This window comes from Manacus vitellinus, unplaced genomic scaffold (genome assembly GCF_001715985.3).
Source record: "Manacus vitellinus isolate BGI_N305 unplaced genomic scaffold, ASM171598v3 scaffold_11_pilon, whole genome shotgun sequence".
In the NCBI taxonomy this organism is placed as follows: domain Eukaryota; kingdom Metazoa; phylum Chordata; class Aves; order Passeriformes; family Pipridae; genus Manacus; species Manacus vitellinus.
Genome location: NW_021938895.1, coordinates 2307072 through 2323820, shown reverse-complemented (window position 1 = coordinate 2323820; position 16749 = coordinate 2307072). Strand labels below are relative to the sequence as shown.

Sequence of the window (16749 nt, the reverse complement as noted above, 5' to 3'; positions counted from 1 at the left end):
GGTAGGATGAAGGGTTGTGCAGCCTTACTTTTCAATCAATCATAGAATGGTTTGGGTTGGTTTCAACTGCCCCCCCCCCATCATGGGCAGAGACTTGTAACAAGTGTGAACAACACAAGCTGAATGTGGAAGAAGAACAAATGTGCAGTGGTTGGGTCCTGCTGTTTTGTAAAATGCAAATTTAACAGGGTTACTTCCCAGTCTTCTTCCCTGCTTAAATAATGGTGAAGGATTCTGTGTTGACCATACCTGTGCTGCTGTACAAACCTTTCATGGCATGTTTGTCCTACAGTAAAAGTGGTGTAAACATTTATTAGGTGGTAGGCTACAAAAATTATTGCAAGCACATGAAAATGAAAAATCCAATAGTGCTATCAGCCTTTCCATAATGAAATCCTAATCTGAATCCTATTAACAAACCTCCATTACTGGTTTTTTTGCAATAAAAAATGCTACCATGCATGTCAGAGCAAACATCTGTCCCTGTGGCCTGATCCTTGGAGATACATGATGTTGGTTTATTTTCATAGGCAGTGTGTAGGCAGCAAGTTAAATGTGCCCCTGAAACCAGTGTTTCAGAGCTGTAGGTGAAGTCAGCTCAATTCTGGAACTGTTTCCTTGATGCTAATGGCCAAAAAAGCACAGAACCCCAAAGGGGTGGATGTTTTAGGGTTTCTGTACCCAGTGTTGAGTTCCCTTATGGAGATAGCCAACATAATGAAACAGCTTTCACTGCAGGGCAGCGGCTACAAATATCCCTCCTATCCCCTTCTAAACTTCACTGACAGTTTAAGTGTTAGGAATGTCCTCTGAATTAACATGCCCTGTGTGAACATTGCTGAGTTGTGTCTATTTAGCAAGTCATTAATTGTTGCCACAAACTATCGCCCCTTTATCACAGCTCTAAGGAAGCAGAAGCCACAACTTTGCTGTTCTTCTTCTTAATTGGCTCTTGGAAAGAAAATCAGCCACCAGCTTTCATAAGAAATAGAACACAAACTGTAATGAGGCAGTTGAAGTATTTTGCCAGAATTTAAAAAAATAATCATCTTTAAATAAATCAACTTTGTGTCTTAAGGACAAAGAGGTGTTTTTCTAGGTTCTCTTCATCTGTATATGATCTGTGTGAAATCCTGGATGTACAAGAGTGACTCTGAAACTCGTTGTGCCAGGAAGAATACTCAGAACCGTTACAGACCATACCACATCTTTGGAAATGAAAATAATCAGCAATGCAACTCAAATACAGTTTATCCTATTTCTTAATACTTAGATTTCCTCAAGCCCTTTCCACAGTAGCACTGTTTAGTCTCCACACTAAGGGAGGAGGAGTGGAGGGTGTTAGGGATTTCCACTCAATACAACCACTCACTGTCTGGTTTCACAGCAGCTCAGTGACTTGTAGCAATTCTCATCAGAAGAGGCTGCCTAGAGCTAGAAGGAGAAATGCACTTAGACCTTGATTTCCCCATCTGTAACAACACTCCTATTTCAGATCACACTGCACTTAAGTCAGCATTTACATTTCTGGCCATTAAAATCTTGGTGGTAACTTTGCCACCTGCCTGTGAGGGGGATGCACAGAGGAACTGAGAGCACATCCATCACAGGCTGTGTGACAACTGCTGGGGGGAGGGCAGAGAAGGGGGAGAACAGAGTGGAGCAAACACTGTGCTATATCAGGTTTAGCTTCCAGAAAAAAAACACCAGAACTCACATGTAGAGACAGTACAGTTTGATCTGACCCAGTCTGCTGGGAAGATTAATTCAGTCTAGTCAAGCCTTTCCAAACACAGATGATGCAAAGCAACTCCCAATAATTCCATCACCACCTGAGGATCCCAACCTGTATCAGCAGAATTATGAGAACCTAACAAACAACTTTCTCCAGTGTCCTCCCCTTTACAGCATATCCAAGCCTGGGTCCTACCCTGCAAAACATTCCCTTTGTAGTTACTCATTAACTCGACCTCTTGGTGCCTGTAATTAATTAGTTTAAACTTCAGGCAGGATGAGAAAGTGACTCTGTGCTCAGTCCAGCTACTGCTCTAGGATAGCAACAGGTTAAAATCCAGTACCCTGTCAGTAACAGAACAGATTTTTCAAGGGGCCTGAGCCTCTTTCAAGTTCAGATTAAGCCAGAGTAAAGCACTAGTAAGTAATAACTAGTAGTTTAAGAAGGAGGGGAAACCAGAACTGGTTAGGTTTTGGTTTGTGTTTTTAATCAGTACAACAGAATACCCAGAGAGGAAGACACAAAGTAGTAAAGCTTCCACACATTTCTAAAACTCCAATGTATTTTTTTCTGTGGACAGTTAGAAGCAGCTCTTCTGTCCCAAAGTCCCTGCCCCCTCCCTGCTGGATCACTAAAAGGCAGTCTGGGGCCAATACCAAACTGCATTGAATTGGAGCTTGTGAAACGACATTGCACATTACCATGTACCTCTGTCACATCAAATTATTTTTTAAAACCATCAAACTTGTAGGAAAAGGACTCGGTAACCATAGTTCTCTTTTGGGTTAGCATTAACAATTTAACCTCACATCCTCTCCCCACTGAAAGATAAGGTATCGTTTAAGGCTTTCTACATCAAATTTTAACGTCAAGTTACAACCTGACCATTAACAAGGAATCAAGAGTTTCAATTAGGAGAACCATTAGCACTGGTCTTCACCAGAAATTTGCATCTATATATCTCAAAAGCTACAGAGTATTTATTTTTTTGAGATAAGATCTGTTAACTTTTCTCTTTAAATTTCCAGGGCTTAAAATAAGAGTTTGGAAGACTTGTTTGATGACTGCACATCAAACTGTCAGTTGTTGCTTTTTAGCATGACAGCCTTCAAAAGACAAATATCAGCTGGTGCACAGGGCAGAACCACCTTTATTACAAAAACACCTTCAGCAAAGTTTACACCTGAGAAACTTTCCACAGGATTTAGAAGCATTAATTTTACACCTACAGCCCATGAAACTGGGTAATTCAAAGCTTTAAACTGACATCCTTGAGATAAGGCAGCAGCGCAACTGGAACTGTGCAGGAACTGTGGATCTAAGTCACCCACAGACACATGCCCAGAAATGTCAGAGCCAGCTGTCCAGTGTTGTAACTGCTGAACCACATGGTTTATTGCTCAAAATAGAAGTGATATGCATCAATTCTTTCCTCACCGACTTCCATTTTCTTTCTCAGCAATTTCATGTCATATTGCTGCCTTAGGGTAGAAACAAAAGTCTTGGATCTTCCCTATACCCTCTATCCCCAAATTAAATGGCAAACCTGAACATACTCTGCAAACAAAACTAACTTCTAGCTCTCATAAAAAAGATCTTCTTTCCAACACAGGTACAAGAACACTAAAATAAGTCAATATTAAATTTAATACAAAAAAGCAATTATCATTTACAAATATTAAAATTCACTTAGTCTATCCTGGCTAGTCATACTCTGGAATTTCACTCTGAAAGTGCTCAAAGGCTTGAATGAAAAACTAAGCATCTTTATTTTGTTAGCATCTCTTACAGTGAAAAGCCACCAGTCCACTGTTTTGTTATGAAAATATTTTTACAGGACACTAGTCAGGCAGCACACAAACGAGTCAGCAAGGTCTGGCTGTACAGTATTTTACGCAGATAAAGTGCATCACAGAATGCCATCCAGTGCAAGTTCAAACTGTTTTCCTGAAATCACAGTGTAGCAAGTGAGGCTGGGCTCCCTCTGTGCTATCCAATTAAAGGTTCATCGTCATCACTTTGTAACTGCAGGCGAGCAAAGGGCTGTGGCGGAAGGACTCTGTTCTTGGAGATGACTATGATGCAGGTGAAAGTACTCAGGATCACGAACGCCCCAATAACTATCCCAATAGCTTCGGGAAGGTTGATGCACCACTGGTCAGCCAGCAGGCACTTGGTGTTTCCCAAAGTGCCGTTGTGGGGCTGTGGTGTCAGGCCCAGGATGTGGCACATCATGGGGTAGATGTCCACATTGTTGATGGAGCTGTGTGTGTATCCGCGGCGGAAGGCGGGACCGCGCGCAGCCAGGAATGGGTGCATGCTGGGGAGAGTGTTGTCGTAGCCGTGGTCACCCACTGCAGGGAGCAAAAGGTAACAGTTAACACTACAGGGTCTGTCTGCACCTTGTATTCCTCTCCCTCTCTCTCTCCCCCACCCCCAAAAGTATGTATTTTAACCAAAGGCTAATGCTGAACATAACGTGTTGTAGTGGTTTGAACATGTCAGATCAAGTACTGAAGGAACCCAGAGTTCCTTCCCCAAACCCCAGAAAACTCTTCCAATACTAGTCTTCAGCTACGGTTCTCCCTCTCATTATCTCTTTTCCTTTCAGTCCTTAACATTTCCAGCTTTCCCCCTTCCCATTCCTCATGCCGAAGTTGTAAAAGGAGGTTGCCACTCCACCATGAGTCAGTAGCTGGAACGGAAATTTTTACTTCTCAGATATTTGGAAAGTCATCTCTCCCTTGCATAGCAGGCACTTTAATTACTTCTTAAAAGCCAAGCACCCTTCCCTTGATAGTGTTTGGTTTGAACATATTAAGTACCCTCAAATCCCGTTTATCAGATTAGGTACTTCAGGTGAAGGGACGCACAAAGAGTCAAAACCAAACAAACAGTCAAAGGATCACTGTGCCTCTGACAGACAAACAACAAAACCCTTGTGGCTACAAAGTCAGCAGTACTTGGACATTTAGTAAGTTTTTAAGATAAAGAGCTAAAAAGCAGCCATAGTCAAATTTCCTAACAACATTTCAGAAAAACCTGTCCAAGATGCCAGAAGTTTCTCACAGTACACTCAGCACAGTATGTGAGTTACTGCATTTGAGTCCATTTCTTAGTAACAATTGATAGTTGCCCTGAGAACTGTCTCCTTGGGTGCTTCACTGAAGTTTCTGATGCAAAATGTCCAGATTCTGACTGATTAGGTCACACCACTTAAGTGAACCTCCACCAGTCCTTTTTAATGTTTTCTACCATTCTGTTTGTTACCACAGAGGTATTACTGCAGTGCATCTTGTTTAACACAATACCATGTTTCTTGATTTTTTTTTTCCCTCTTTTGCTACTCGATTGCTTTGAGCAGAGCTCTTTCAAGTCCCCTCCCCAATGAGGTTCCCAATCTTTCACTCTGAAGTTGGATTCTGGTATTGGTACACATGGCATTCACTTTGTCCATGAAGACAACAAGCCTTAAACAGGCTTTTAGGCTAAAACCTCCCCTGCCCAATTCTGGGAAACCTTGGCTAACAAAATTGATTTGAAAAGGGATTCACTTCAGCTAATACAATGCTGTTCCTTATAAATATACAGTTATTAACTATTTTAGGTACATGAAATTGAATCTATCCAGAAACAAGAGACCTCTAATAGAGAACTCCTGTGCTACATATTGTCAATTTGAAGATAATTGTAGCAAACCTGTGGGGAAATTTAAATGTAAACACCTCTTGTATTAAAATCAGTACTTTTGTACAAATAACGAGAACACCTGAACTTAAATGTGCAAAGGGCAGACAGAAAGAACAGCCAAACTGGATGAAAACTGGAGTTTCCACCACCCAGCACCCTGTCTCTGACAGCAGTCATACAGGGAGTCTGGGGAGTATCCAGCAGGGATATCCCTGACACACCAGCCAGCCCCGAGCTGTTGGCTGCTCAGAAGCTTCCTGGAAGCTGGTACTTTTGTACTTAATTTCTATTAATGGATTTTTCTTCCAAGAATCTGTCCAATCCCTTTCTGAACACATGTATACACATATATATATATCTGTACACACACACACACACAGAGCCTTCATCTACAACAGAATTACAGGCTGAATTATCTCATTATTACAACGATGAAATCTATACAGAATTTCTTCTTTGAGATATACTTTCATGTGACTGTTGGATTTTTTTCAGTAAATTATACATGCCCCTTGCCTGCCAAAAAAAACAACCCTGCATGTGGAACACCTGGAAAAATATATACATATACACACACACACACACATATAGATATATATGTGATTTGACTTTCATCAGGAAGCATCCAGCAGGAAGAAAGTACACAGCTCAGCAGCGCACTGAGAAGTAACACCTGTTTTGGGATTTGTCTTTCAAACATGCTATTCGATGCCCCAAACAAGAAGAGCTCTGGCTTCTCTGACCATTATTGTTGTGTTCCTATTGTTTTTCATACTTCCTGCCATTCATTTTTGTTTCCTAGTACATGTACTGCAACATTAAACGTTGTGTCTTGCATGCCTCAATTTATGCACCCCTATATATATGTATTTTATATACAATAAAAAGTTAAACCACACTCTAGGGAAAGCTTGAGACAGACTAACCTGCCTAAGATAATAGCCTGAAGTACAGTTTTACGAGTTAAACTGAACATGACAAAGTGTTTCAGCCAAGAGAATATCCCCATCTCTTAAAACACTCCAGGCTCACGCTGAGAATGTTCTAGAAGACACTGAGCTGTTCCTAAATGTGCACAGTGCCAGAACCCCACTTGCTAAAGGAGAACCATCCTGCAGCTGGCTGGAATAGAAACAAGTCAGTTTACCAACATAAACCACAGAGAGCACCAAAGAGGAAAACACACTTACACTTGGAAAGTGACTCGTTCTGTACAATTGTCCAGCCTTCGTCTGCAACCAGAATTATGGGTTGGATTCTCTTGTTATGACTATAATGAAATCTGTCTGGAATTTCTTCTTTGAGATACGCTTTCATGTGACTGTTGCAATTTTTCAGTAAATTATACACATCTTCTTTGTCTGCCAAGAAAAGAAACTGCATGTGAAACACCTGGACATTAACTCCTGTTTATTACAATTATCTGTCATTAAACCTAAGATCCATTATTTCAAAACAATAATATTTTAAAAGACACATAGAAAACTATTTTTTCATGTCCCTCATGAAAGCAACATATGTCAGAGTGGATTTTACTATCTGCTTTCATTTTAAATCAGACACATCCCAGCTGCGGCTTTGGACCTACATTTCAACTTACTCTTTGGGCTGGCAGGGCAATATTCAAGCAGAGAAATCAAGAGAAAACAATCACCCCTCCTAGTAGTCAATATCTTATCCAATGCAGTAAATATTAATTTTTTTTTTTTTTTTTTTATTGTATGATCACTTTGTTCATTAGTCTGGCCACAGCTATGGAAACTGAGGCCAGCAGTCCTGATTTAAGACATGCCTGTTGGGAACTAGTCCGAGATATTGAATTTACAGAATGAAACCTGAAGTTTCACTCTCAGAAACAGAACTGTGAAAATGATCAAAGTTGGGTTTAGATTTTCACTTTGAAATTTACATATTTTTTTATTCTGACTTAACATGTGGGTTTATTTCATGCTCACCTTGAATTACAACTGCATAGACTAAGTGAGCAACAAGAGAGCAGGTGTGCCTATCTAATTTCTCAACCAGATGTACCAGGATCATCCTTATGATGATAACCCATAGTAATTTGACAAGAAACTCTCACTGGCCCACCGATTACCAAAACAAAGTGATTTCTAAATAAACCAACATCTTTTATCTTATTCATAATGCCCAAGTGCTGCAATACGAACTCCACTGGTTTTGCAAAAGATGTGAACAGTCTACCATAGTGCATACTTTTTAGAGGTAAGATAAACAAGACTTAATTCTCAGTGTGTGACTTAAAAAACAGCCAAACAAAACATACTCTGCCTTGGCAGCACCGCAGCAACCGGGGTCTTGTCTATCAGAGTGTAGTTGTTGCGCCCAATGCACTCGTCCAGGATAATCAGCTTCTTTTCAGAGCAGGAGGCCATTCCATGATCACTTGTTATGATGATATTAATAGTGTCCCACAAACCTGATGCCTTCAGTTTACTCATAAGGAAACCAATCCGTTGATCCACTTCTTCCAGCACTCTGCGCATGTTCTGAGTGTCGTCTGGGCCATACTTGTGCCCACTTGCATCCGGTTCTTCCCAGTATAACACAGCAAAAGTGACCACTGGGTTGGAGCTGTTCAGCCATTCAACAACCTTCTCCACTCTCTCCTCAAACTTCACTGAGAAGTTGTACTTCATAAAGAACTGAGGGGTCGTATCATTAATTTTTACATCGGTACCGGGCCACATGGCAGCAGCACTTGCTCCCTTTTCCTGCTGTTGATTTGTTACCCAAATTGGAACTGCCTCATCCCACCAGAAGGGATCTGAATCATTGAACTGGGAAAACTTTTTCTGGGCATCTGCATCATACATGTCATTAGCAACAATGCCATGGCTTTCCTCGTATAAACCCGTTACTATGGTGTAATGGTTTGGGAAAGTTTTGGTGATAAAAGAATTCATGACTTGTTTTACAAGCACACCATCCTCAATGAACTCCTGAAGATGAGGAAGCTTATAGGTTTCCAAGTAATCAGCCCTGAAGCCATCGAAGGACACGAGGAGTAACCTGGAATCACCAGCTGAGCAAGCACAAGAGGCAAGTATTCCAGCAAAAAGTAACATTAACACTGAGCTCATTGTTGAGGCTTCAAAGTACCTCCAGCAGGTAATCAGATGCACCTGAAAAATTTAAAAAGGCATGTAACCAAACTACTTGTACTGGAACCAGTTAAACTAGCTATACATTATGTACATCTTCCTTGTAGAGGGTAACTCCAAAATAATCAGTCTAAACAACCACTCAAGTCAACCATGGATTTTCCTACTCACTTCACAGCTTTCTCACAGTCATAGTTTTTCATATAGTAAAACAAATGAGCAATAAGATTTTTTCATTACAGACTAAATGAAATTTAGTTTCATTTAGTTTTGAAGAACTGTTTTCTCTTTTGAGCAGTTATTCCATTGTTCTGTGTGTCTTGTTACAATTCTACATCCCAAGACAGACAATCAGTATTTTAACTCATGTTCAAGCCACATGCTCCTGAACAATTCCAGCCCCACATTTAAGAGTCCTCTGCAGGTCTAAATTCTTATTACACATCCCTGCTCAGACCAGAATTCTGTTTCCTACTGTAATTATAACTTCTCTTTTTCATCCCGCCTTTCCTTTTACAGTTTCCACCATCTCAAGCTGCTGGAAGACTTCTGTGCCTTTCAACATTCCTATTAAGTCGATGCTTATTCTATACACAGAACTGCCAGGATTAACTTCTACTCCTTTCCTTCTAACCTCCTGTACATCTACCATAAGAGTATTTAAACCTGGTTGTTATGTATCATATTTTTCTCTCTTAAAAAAATTTAAAAAATCATCAGTAACCTTAGCTGTGAGACAAGTATTTCTCACCAAGGAATTCATTACTATTATGAATGCAAGGTATGATTAGTAAGCTTTTTTTCCCCCTAAACTTATTATGTGTGCCTGGAGCACTGTTCAGGAAGGTCCAGAATGATTCCCTCAGTCTTTAAGAAAGAGGAAGCTCCAGGTTTCAAAAAACCTTCTGCAATGCTGGTAGCATATTTATTCCTCGAGAAGAGCCCCACTTGCTCCAGAAAGTGTCGTCTTTATCTCATTTGTACCAAGTGGGTGGTTAAAGGAGCAGCAGCTGTTTTCCCAGCTTGTAGTAACACTAACTTTTCCCTTCAAACTCCTTAAAACCGCAATTGTATTATTTTAAAGGTGTAAGGAGCTTCAATGTTAGCTAAAGCTTTAGCCGTGAGGGGGATTCAAAGCACGGGAAATCATTCCTCCTGCCTCCAACAGTTAAAATTTCTTTAAAAGATACAGAAGTTTGAAGAAATGATCGCCAAAACCAGCATTAAGGCACCTCCTAGTACAGAGGACTTGGAGCACGGAGCCCCTTCAAAGAAAAAAAAGAAAAAGGAGACAAGAAAATAGCAACGAAGCAGCGAATCACCCGTTTGACGTTGTCAGGTGCTTTAAAAAGCAGAACCAGAGTTTTCCATAGAGCACTAAAACGCAAAAACACAGCGTTCGCTTCGAAATGCACCAAAGCTGCTCAGCACTTGCGTTTCTTATACAAAAACGTCGCGGTTTAACTAAAAATTAACTCTACCCCAGGCAGAACCAGCACCACAACCCAGCTGTGGAACGCCGCCAGCACCAGTGCCACCTGCTCCCGAGGCCCCGCACCCCCCGGCCGCGCTGGGGAGTTGCGCAGCTCGGTCAGGACGGAGCTGTCCCGCCTGCGGAGCGCAGACACCCGGCACCGCCGACCCGACGGGCGCTCCGGGACGGCTCCCCCCACACCCGCGACTGCGCTCCGACCGGGCTCACCGCCCCCACAGCCTCCCGACGCGGGACACCCCCGTACCCGCCCGGTTCCCACCGTTGACGTCCCACTCCGGCTCCGCTCGGGCCGGATACGCGGAGGCGGGCGGAGGTGACTGGGGGCTGAGGTGAGCGGGACGGGGGGGAGTAAGGGGGGGTAGGGGGCCGAGCGCCTGCGCACCCGCCGCGCCTGGCCCCAACCGCCACTGGCGGCCCTTGGGGGGGTGCGGCAGCTCGTCAGTGCGCGCGGCCTCCGCCCGCTGCGATTGGCTGCGGATCCGCTGGCGGGAGATCCGATTGGCTCCGGCGCGGTGGGCGGGGCGCGGGAGGCACGGCGGGTGGGGAGCGGGTGAGGGACGGGCGCCGGGGGGGTCACGGTGGGGGGTCACGGCGGGGGGGGGGGGGCATGGGAGGCAAGGGGGGATTTCCAGTTTCGCGGAATTAATTCGGATGGAAAAGGCGTCTGAGATAATCTAGTCCAACTATTGACTGGTCAGCACCCTGTCAGCTACACCATGGCACTAAGTGCAACGTCCAGTCTTCCCATAAACACCTCCAGTGATAGTGACTCCACCACCTCCCTGGGCAGCCCGTTCCAATGCTTGACGACCGTTTTTGTGAAGAAAATTTTTCCTAATATCCAATCTAAACCTCCCTTGGAAAAACTTGGGGCTCTTTCCTCTTGTCCTGTTGCTTGTTACTTGGGAAAAGAGACTGACTCGCACCTGGCTACATCCTCCTTTCAGGGAGTTGAGAACGAGAAGGTCCCCCTGAGCCTCCTCAGCTCCCTCAGCTGTTCCTCACACTTGTGCTCCAGTCCCTTCCCCAGCTCCATTGCCCTTGTGTGGACATGCTCCAGGACCTCAATGTCCTTCCTGAATTGAGGGGCCCAGAACTGAACACAGCACTCGAGGTGCATCACCAGTGCCAAGGGGGACAATCACTTCCCTAGTCCTGCTGGTCACACTATTCCTGATACAACCCAGGATGACAGGAGCGGAGCTGAGGGGAGCAGGGCTATGGAATGCAGCTGTCACAAGCTGGGAGATGTGATGGGTTGCAGGGGAGCTCGAGGTTTTATGAGGGGCATGTTGTACGGGCTGGGGTGAGGGTCACTGGGGGTACAGGGTGTTTCCTGGCTGCCCCATGGCTGAAGGACACTGTGGGGCGAGGCGAGGAGGTGATGGGACGTGGCCCTGGGAGTTTCCCAGCACGCCTATAACCTGCCTCCTGCTTCCTTTCCACGTGTGGCAGCAGCCCCAGGCTGTCACCTTTATGAGGCAGTGGTGATTGTCAGCGTGTCTTCTCCATGACTCTGTCTCCCTTTTGGTCACACAGCTCTGAAAGTTGCCTCTTCATATTCTTACACGCATATGACCTTTTTGTGGCCTCTTGTGAAAAAACTGGTTTACCCTAAAACTCAGAATTCAGGCAGGAAATGGTGAATGTGTTGTTGAATGTACTCTGAGTGCCACCGCAGCTTCTGGAAAAGCAGTGCGTGGTTACAATGGGTTGAGGTCTCTTTTGGTTCCTGGTGTAAGTTTGCTTCATAAATTAAGGCAAATAATTTACATTCCCATGGTTTTCCTTTTTATTATGAGGACAGATTAGTAATTCTGCAAAACCTGTTAAGTTACTGGTGCTGAGTAACAATGAGATCAGCTCTATGTAAAACATCCTTTAATAGCACAGAGCACAAATAATCACTCTATTTTAAATTTCATCCTAAAAACTCAGAAAACTACATGCCTATAGCTCCATGATTGACTGAAGTAGATCTGAATTTCATTCTGTTTATCCTGCTGACATGTTTGTTCTGAATACCACATAGACTTCAGCTTGTTTCTCTCTAATGGCTTTCACATATGTATGAGTTAGGCAGGTTGTGCTACCTGCCTGTTCCAGCTGTGAAGTGACTCTAAGTGGTACAATAGGCTGAATAAAGTGACATGCCTCTGATTCACCTTGATTTATGGAATGTAAGAGGTGTGGCAAAGCACAAGAGTGTGAAAGAAGGAAAAAAAACCAACTCCAGGTGAGCAAGATAAGACTTCTTACAGCTACTCACATGTTATGTGTCAGGTTCAAGTCAAGGTGTTTGGGGTTTTTTTCCCTTTTTGTTACATTAATTCAGCTTTCTGCATATGCATGTGACAGTTGATCATGTGGAGGAGAGATGTGTTCTTTATGAATTACTTTGTTGTATTACCTTAAAAATATTTATTACACAGAGTGAACTAGAGCTCAAGGGAATTCATAACAAGTGCAATCTTTTAGCCAATTTCATCAAGTTACGATTGAGTTCTTGTTCATGCACAGATTCAGACAAATTTTAAGCATCAAGGCTCTTTTGCCAACCTAGCTTGGCAACATACTCAGCTATTCAGTCCAGAAGGCGTGAGTAATCTCTTGTTTACACCTGCTCAGATGCTTTGAAACCTATTTGCAGAATCCACATATTCATGAGCCCAGCCTAATGTGATGTGTCCAATTTGACACATCATGCAGGCAGCACAACATACCAACTCTGGACTCTGAACTGGGCTAGCCAGTATGTATCTAATCATGTATTTAATACAACTCCTGGTTCCATTTACAGTGTTTACCTACAAGAAATGGGTGAGTTATGTGTATACTTATATTAAAAGAAGTAAAACTGGGAACTACCAAGATGTTTGCCTTTCATCACCTTGATCTCTTTCTATATTGTATAGAATTGCCTGCAGGTCTAAGCACTAGACCATCCTAAATGCTGCCAGAAGCTGTACAGATTTTTTGCTGGAGTATAATTGAGCACATGCAGCTCAAAAACCATTGCGTGCATTTGTTTGTGTCAGTAGAACTTAGTAAATGCCAGGAAGTAAAGCGTAGGCAAACTCAAAATATTCTCTGTGTTTGGTGGGTTTAATAAAGCATTTCATTTCTAGATGGAAATCTACACCCTCCTGTTGGCAGTGTTGTGAAGGGGAAGCAACTCCAAATTTATTTGAATGAATTAAAATTGGGTTTAAATTTGGATTGATTTAATTGGGATTGTCAGCCTGGAAAAGAAAAGGCTTCGTGGTGACCTAGTTGCAGCCTTCAAGTACCTGAAGGGAACCTACAAGAAAGGTGGAAAGACACTACTTACAAAAGCATGTAGCAACAGGATAAGGGAGAATGGCTTCAAACTGAGAGTAGGTTTAGATTAGGAATTATGAAAAAATTCTTTACTGTGAGATTGGTGAGGCACTGGCACAGGTTGCCCAGAGAAGCTGTGGCTGCCCCATCCCTGGAAATGTTCAAGGCCAGGTGGGATGGGGCTCTGAGCAACCTGGGCTAGTGGAAGGTGTTCCTACCCATGGCAGGGGGGTTGGAACAGGATGATCTTTAAGGTCCCTTTCAACCCAAACCATTCTGTGATTCTATGATGCTATGAAAACTTGATGTTGCATGTAAATAGTTCAGATACTTGTCTTAAGTGCTTTCTTAAGAAAAAGCAGGGCATTTTCACTACTTAACATCGAACAAGAAATATTTCCTGTATTTCCAATTTTGTTCTCAATTTTATCCATGTGACAGAAATCTCTGTGACCATTTTTGCTCAGTGGTTCTGCAATCTGCCATTTAGCATGTTTTGATGCATCTTTATATAATTGAGATAAAAAAAAAATAGAGGTTTAATGAGGCCATAAAAGGGCTGGGTGACTTATAGCTGTTAAACTTTATTAGACAGTAAGCTTTTAGTGCCCGTTTAATCCAAAGCATTGCTTGTGTATGGAGGCTATAAACCAAACAGGGCTCTTAACCCTGCCTTTTCTCAAACTGTGAGGAAGGAGATCCCTAGGGCTGCATGACAGGCTGATACATGGGACTCTGGTGCCTCTGCCTTCTTTATTTTGGTTACCAGAGCCTCCACTGCTAACAGGCTTGAAGCTGGGTTGCTGGGCTTTTCAAGGGTTGGTTTCAGAGATAAACAAGGGTGTTGAAATGATGCCAGATTTTAAAGGTGAACAAAAATGTTTTGCTTGGAGCAGTTGGGCAAATAAAAAGTATTGCGTAGGCTCTCAGGTATTCTAATGGAGTTTCCAACCATGGGGTTGGAGACCAAACCAAGTAAAGTTTTATAAAAGGAACTGGAAAACCACAAATAAAGGGCTGTGAAACATCCAAGTTGGGAATAATTGTTTAGGCTCTGCAGCAGGTACAGCAGGTTTTCAAATGTCTGTTGGCAATGACTCCTGGTATTTTTAACAACCAAAAGCTGTCGATAACATGAGATTTGTGTGTCCTGTGCAAAGTAGTTTTCTATTGTTTGTCTAGTGGAGAAGTGTCTGTCTTACAGAGTCAAATTCACAGATGTGTTTGCTTTAAATGTGTCTTTTATGCAGTCAGCAGCAAAGGAAAATCTGGGTGAAGGTGAATCACCATTACTACAGTGGGGTCCTGGATTCGTGAACCAGCCCCTCAAGCAGAATCCAGGTCACTGTTAACTGAGCCATAAATGGATTTCTGGAGTCCTGCTCCAAGGATGGGCTGACTCCTGTGTGAAACCGTGTCATGACCAACATCTACCAAACCACTTTCTTCTGAAATGGTTCTTCTGTGTGTTTTGTTTTCCTTGCTACATCACAAATAGAATACAGATAAAGGTATAAAATGTGGGATAAAGGTATTATTCTCATGCTGTTTAGTGCAACATTTTCAGTGAATAAAGCATTACTGTTGATGAACTGTGGAGAGATGAGGTGGTGCTAACAAAACAAGTAAAAGCTGAGGCTGGAAATGATGCAAGAAAGTTTGTTTGCAGTTGATTTCATCCAAGTATTGAGTGCAGCTCGGAGTGAAAACAAAGTGGTGGGATTTTATTGCAAGCCCCTTGTAGTAAATCTGTAAACCATGACCAATCTGTCTCCCAGAGCCAACAGTGTAGTTTTGATAATGTTCTTGAACTACATGCTGCAAAGCTTTGGCAATTTTTGAGCTTTACAAAGAAAAAAAGTTGGGTTTTTTTGTAAAACCATCCTGAATGGCCAGGAACATTCATGATTTTTGCATTAAGTGCCCTTATGAGAAATTGAAGGCCCGATCCTATGGGATGACAAGATCCCTCATTTTCTGAGGGACAGTAAAATTTGTTATGAAGGTTATGAAGAAAGATTTACAGGCTCTTTGCTTAAAGTGTGCAAGTATCTTCATGGAAGACGAATAAAACTGAGGGACTCTTTTAACTAAAGCACTAAAATCATAGCAACTGGAAATGATCTGAGAAATTCCAATAGAAACGTTGCTATTTCTAAACAGGGCTCTGAACTACTGAAGCTACTTGTGTCACTGATGGATGAGTTGAAGTATCCAGTATTGTGGAATCTCTAGAAGACATTCAAGTTATTTGCTTTAATAAAGGTCTACCCAGGTAAAAGGCTTAAGAATCTGTATTAAATAGTGTCATGTGGCTTTTTACCTCAAATTATTAATCTCTGAGCTTTAGGGGTCTGACATTCTTCTTACTTTTCTTTCTTTCTGCCCTTCTCTTCCACTCTGGAGGTGAGGGCTAACTGACTTTAGCAATGCAGGAATTTCTTCTGCTTGTTTTAAAATAAGTCCAAGGTGGGGACGCTGATTTCTGTCAGGGTGACAGGGTGAACAGATAAAGTTTCAGTAGTACCTTCAGTAGTCTGATTTTAACATGCTGTTCTCAATGTGCCAGGGCCCTTATTGTATCTGCTGTCCTTCAAATAAAATCAAGTTGTCTAAGTGAACAACTTAAATACCAGTAAATGTCTGTGTGTATTTGAGCTGTTGAACTGATCTCTGTGTTTCTCTGCAGAGTGAACCTGGCAGTTGTCTGCATTCCTAGTGTGAGTTTTGATGTCCATTTGTGGGCTTCTAAATGTAGGTGAGTCCCAACTTTGCTGTCTAAACAGACATATCTGTTTTAGGGACTACTGTTGACTGGGTTTTGCAGTAATAATACTCTCCAGAGTATACTTAATTTCCTTTGGATGTAATTATTTCCATCTCTTTTTATTACATTGCTGTTCATTGGACTGTAGAAAGAATCAGTGATTTGCTTACTCGAGGTACTGGACACTAACAGAACTGTAACTTGTGTCTTATGTATGCTAACTGGAGTTGTAGTCATGTCAGCTCTGGTATGTTTTGCTTTAAAAAGATAAAGGTTAGAGTAAAAATGGAAATTCAGTCATAAAGTAAAAAATAAACCTTGAAAACGAGGAGTTCTGTTGTTCATGTTCTTTGTCCCTATATGAATTTTGCTGCTTATGGTTTTTGTGGTTCTTCATGTTTCTGCAAAGCCAGTAACCAGAGTTACCAATGGCTCATGTGGGACTGGATGGTACAGACACTGGTCTGTGACACAACCTGGATTGCAGAACTAACACCATTAAGTCAATGCCTTCTCGATTTGGGAGCAGAGGAATTTAGGGAATGGATGAAATTGGTGATCTCTGCTTTGTTTAGTTATGCCGAGATCTTTTTCTGCTCTCCTGCCTCATACCACT

At 42.3% G+C, this 16749-nt stretch overlaps 1 protein-coding gene across 1 annotated transcript; it reads right to left on the bottom strand.

Moving 5' to 3' along the window:
• Positions 1–2867: 2867 nt before the first annotated feature.
• On the bottom strand, positions 2868–8571 carry ENPP4 (ectonucleotide pyrophosphatase/phosphodiesterase 4). Its single transcript, XM_029965849.1, has 3 exons — positions 7713–8571; positions 6616–6786; positions 2868–4089 (listed from the first exon to the last, which is right to left on the bottom strand). Exons 1-3 carry the CDS (start codon positions 8527–8529, stop codon positions 3725–3727), a joined length of 1353 nt encoding a protein of 450 aa, XP_029821709.1. The 5' UTR covers positions 8530–8571; the 3' UTR covers positions 2868–3724.
• Positions 8572–16749: the final 8178 nt, after the last annotated feature.

Excerpts from the sequence above, each read along its gene's own strand:
- ENPP4 (XM_029965849.1), bottom strand. The coding sequence starts at position 8,529 with ATGAGCTCAGTGTTAATGTTACTTTTTGCTGGAATACTTGCCTCTTGT. Across the intron at positions 6,787-7,712 it reads TGCGGTGCTGCCAAGGCAGA|ACAAAGAAGATGTGTATAAT; the intron begins GTATGTTTTGTT and ends TTTTCTTGGCAG. Across the intron at positions 4,090-6,615 it reads GAACGAGTCACTTTCCAAGT|TGGGTGACCACGGCTACGAC; the intron begins GTAAGTGTGTTT and ends TGCTCCCTGCAG.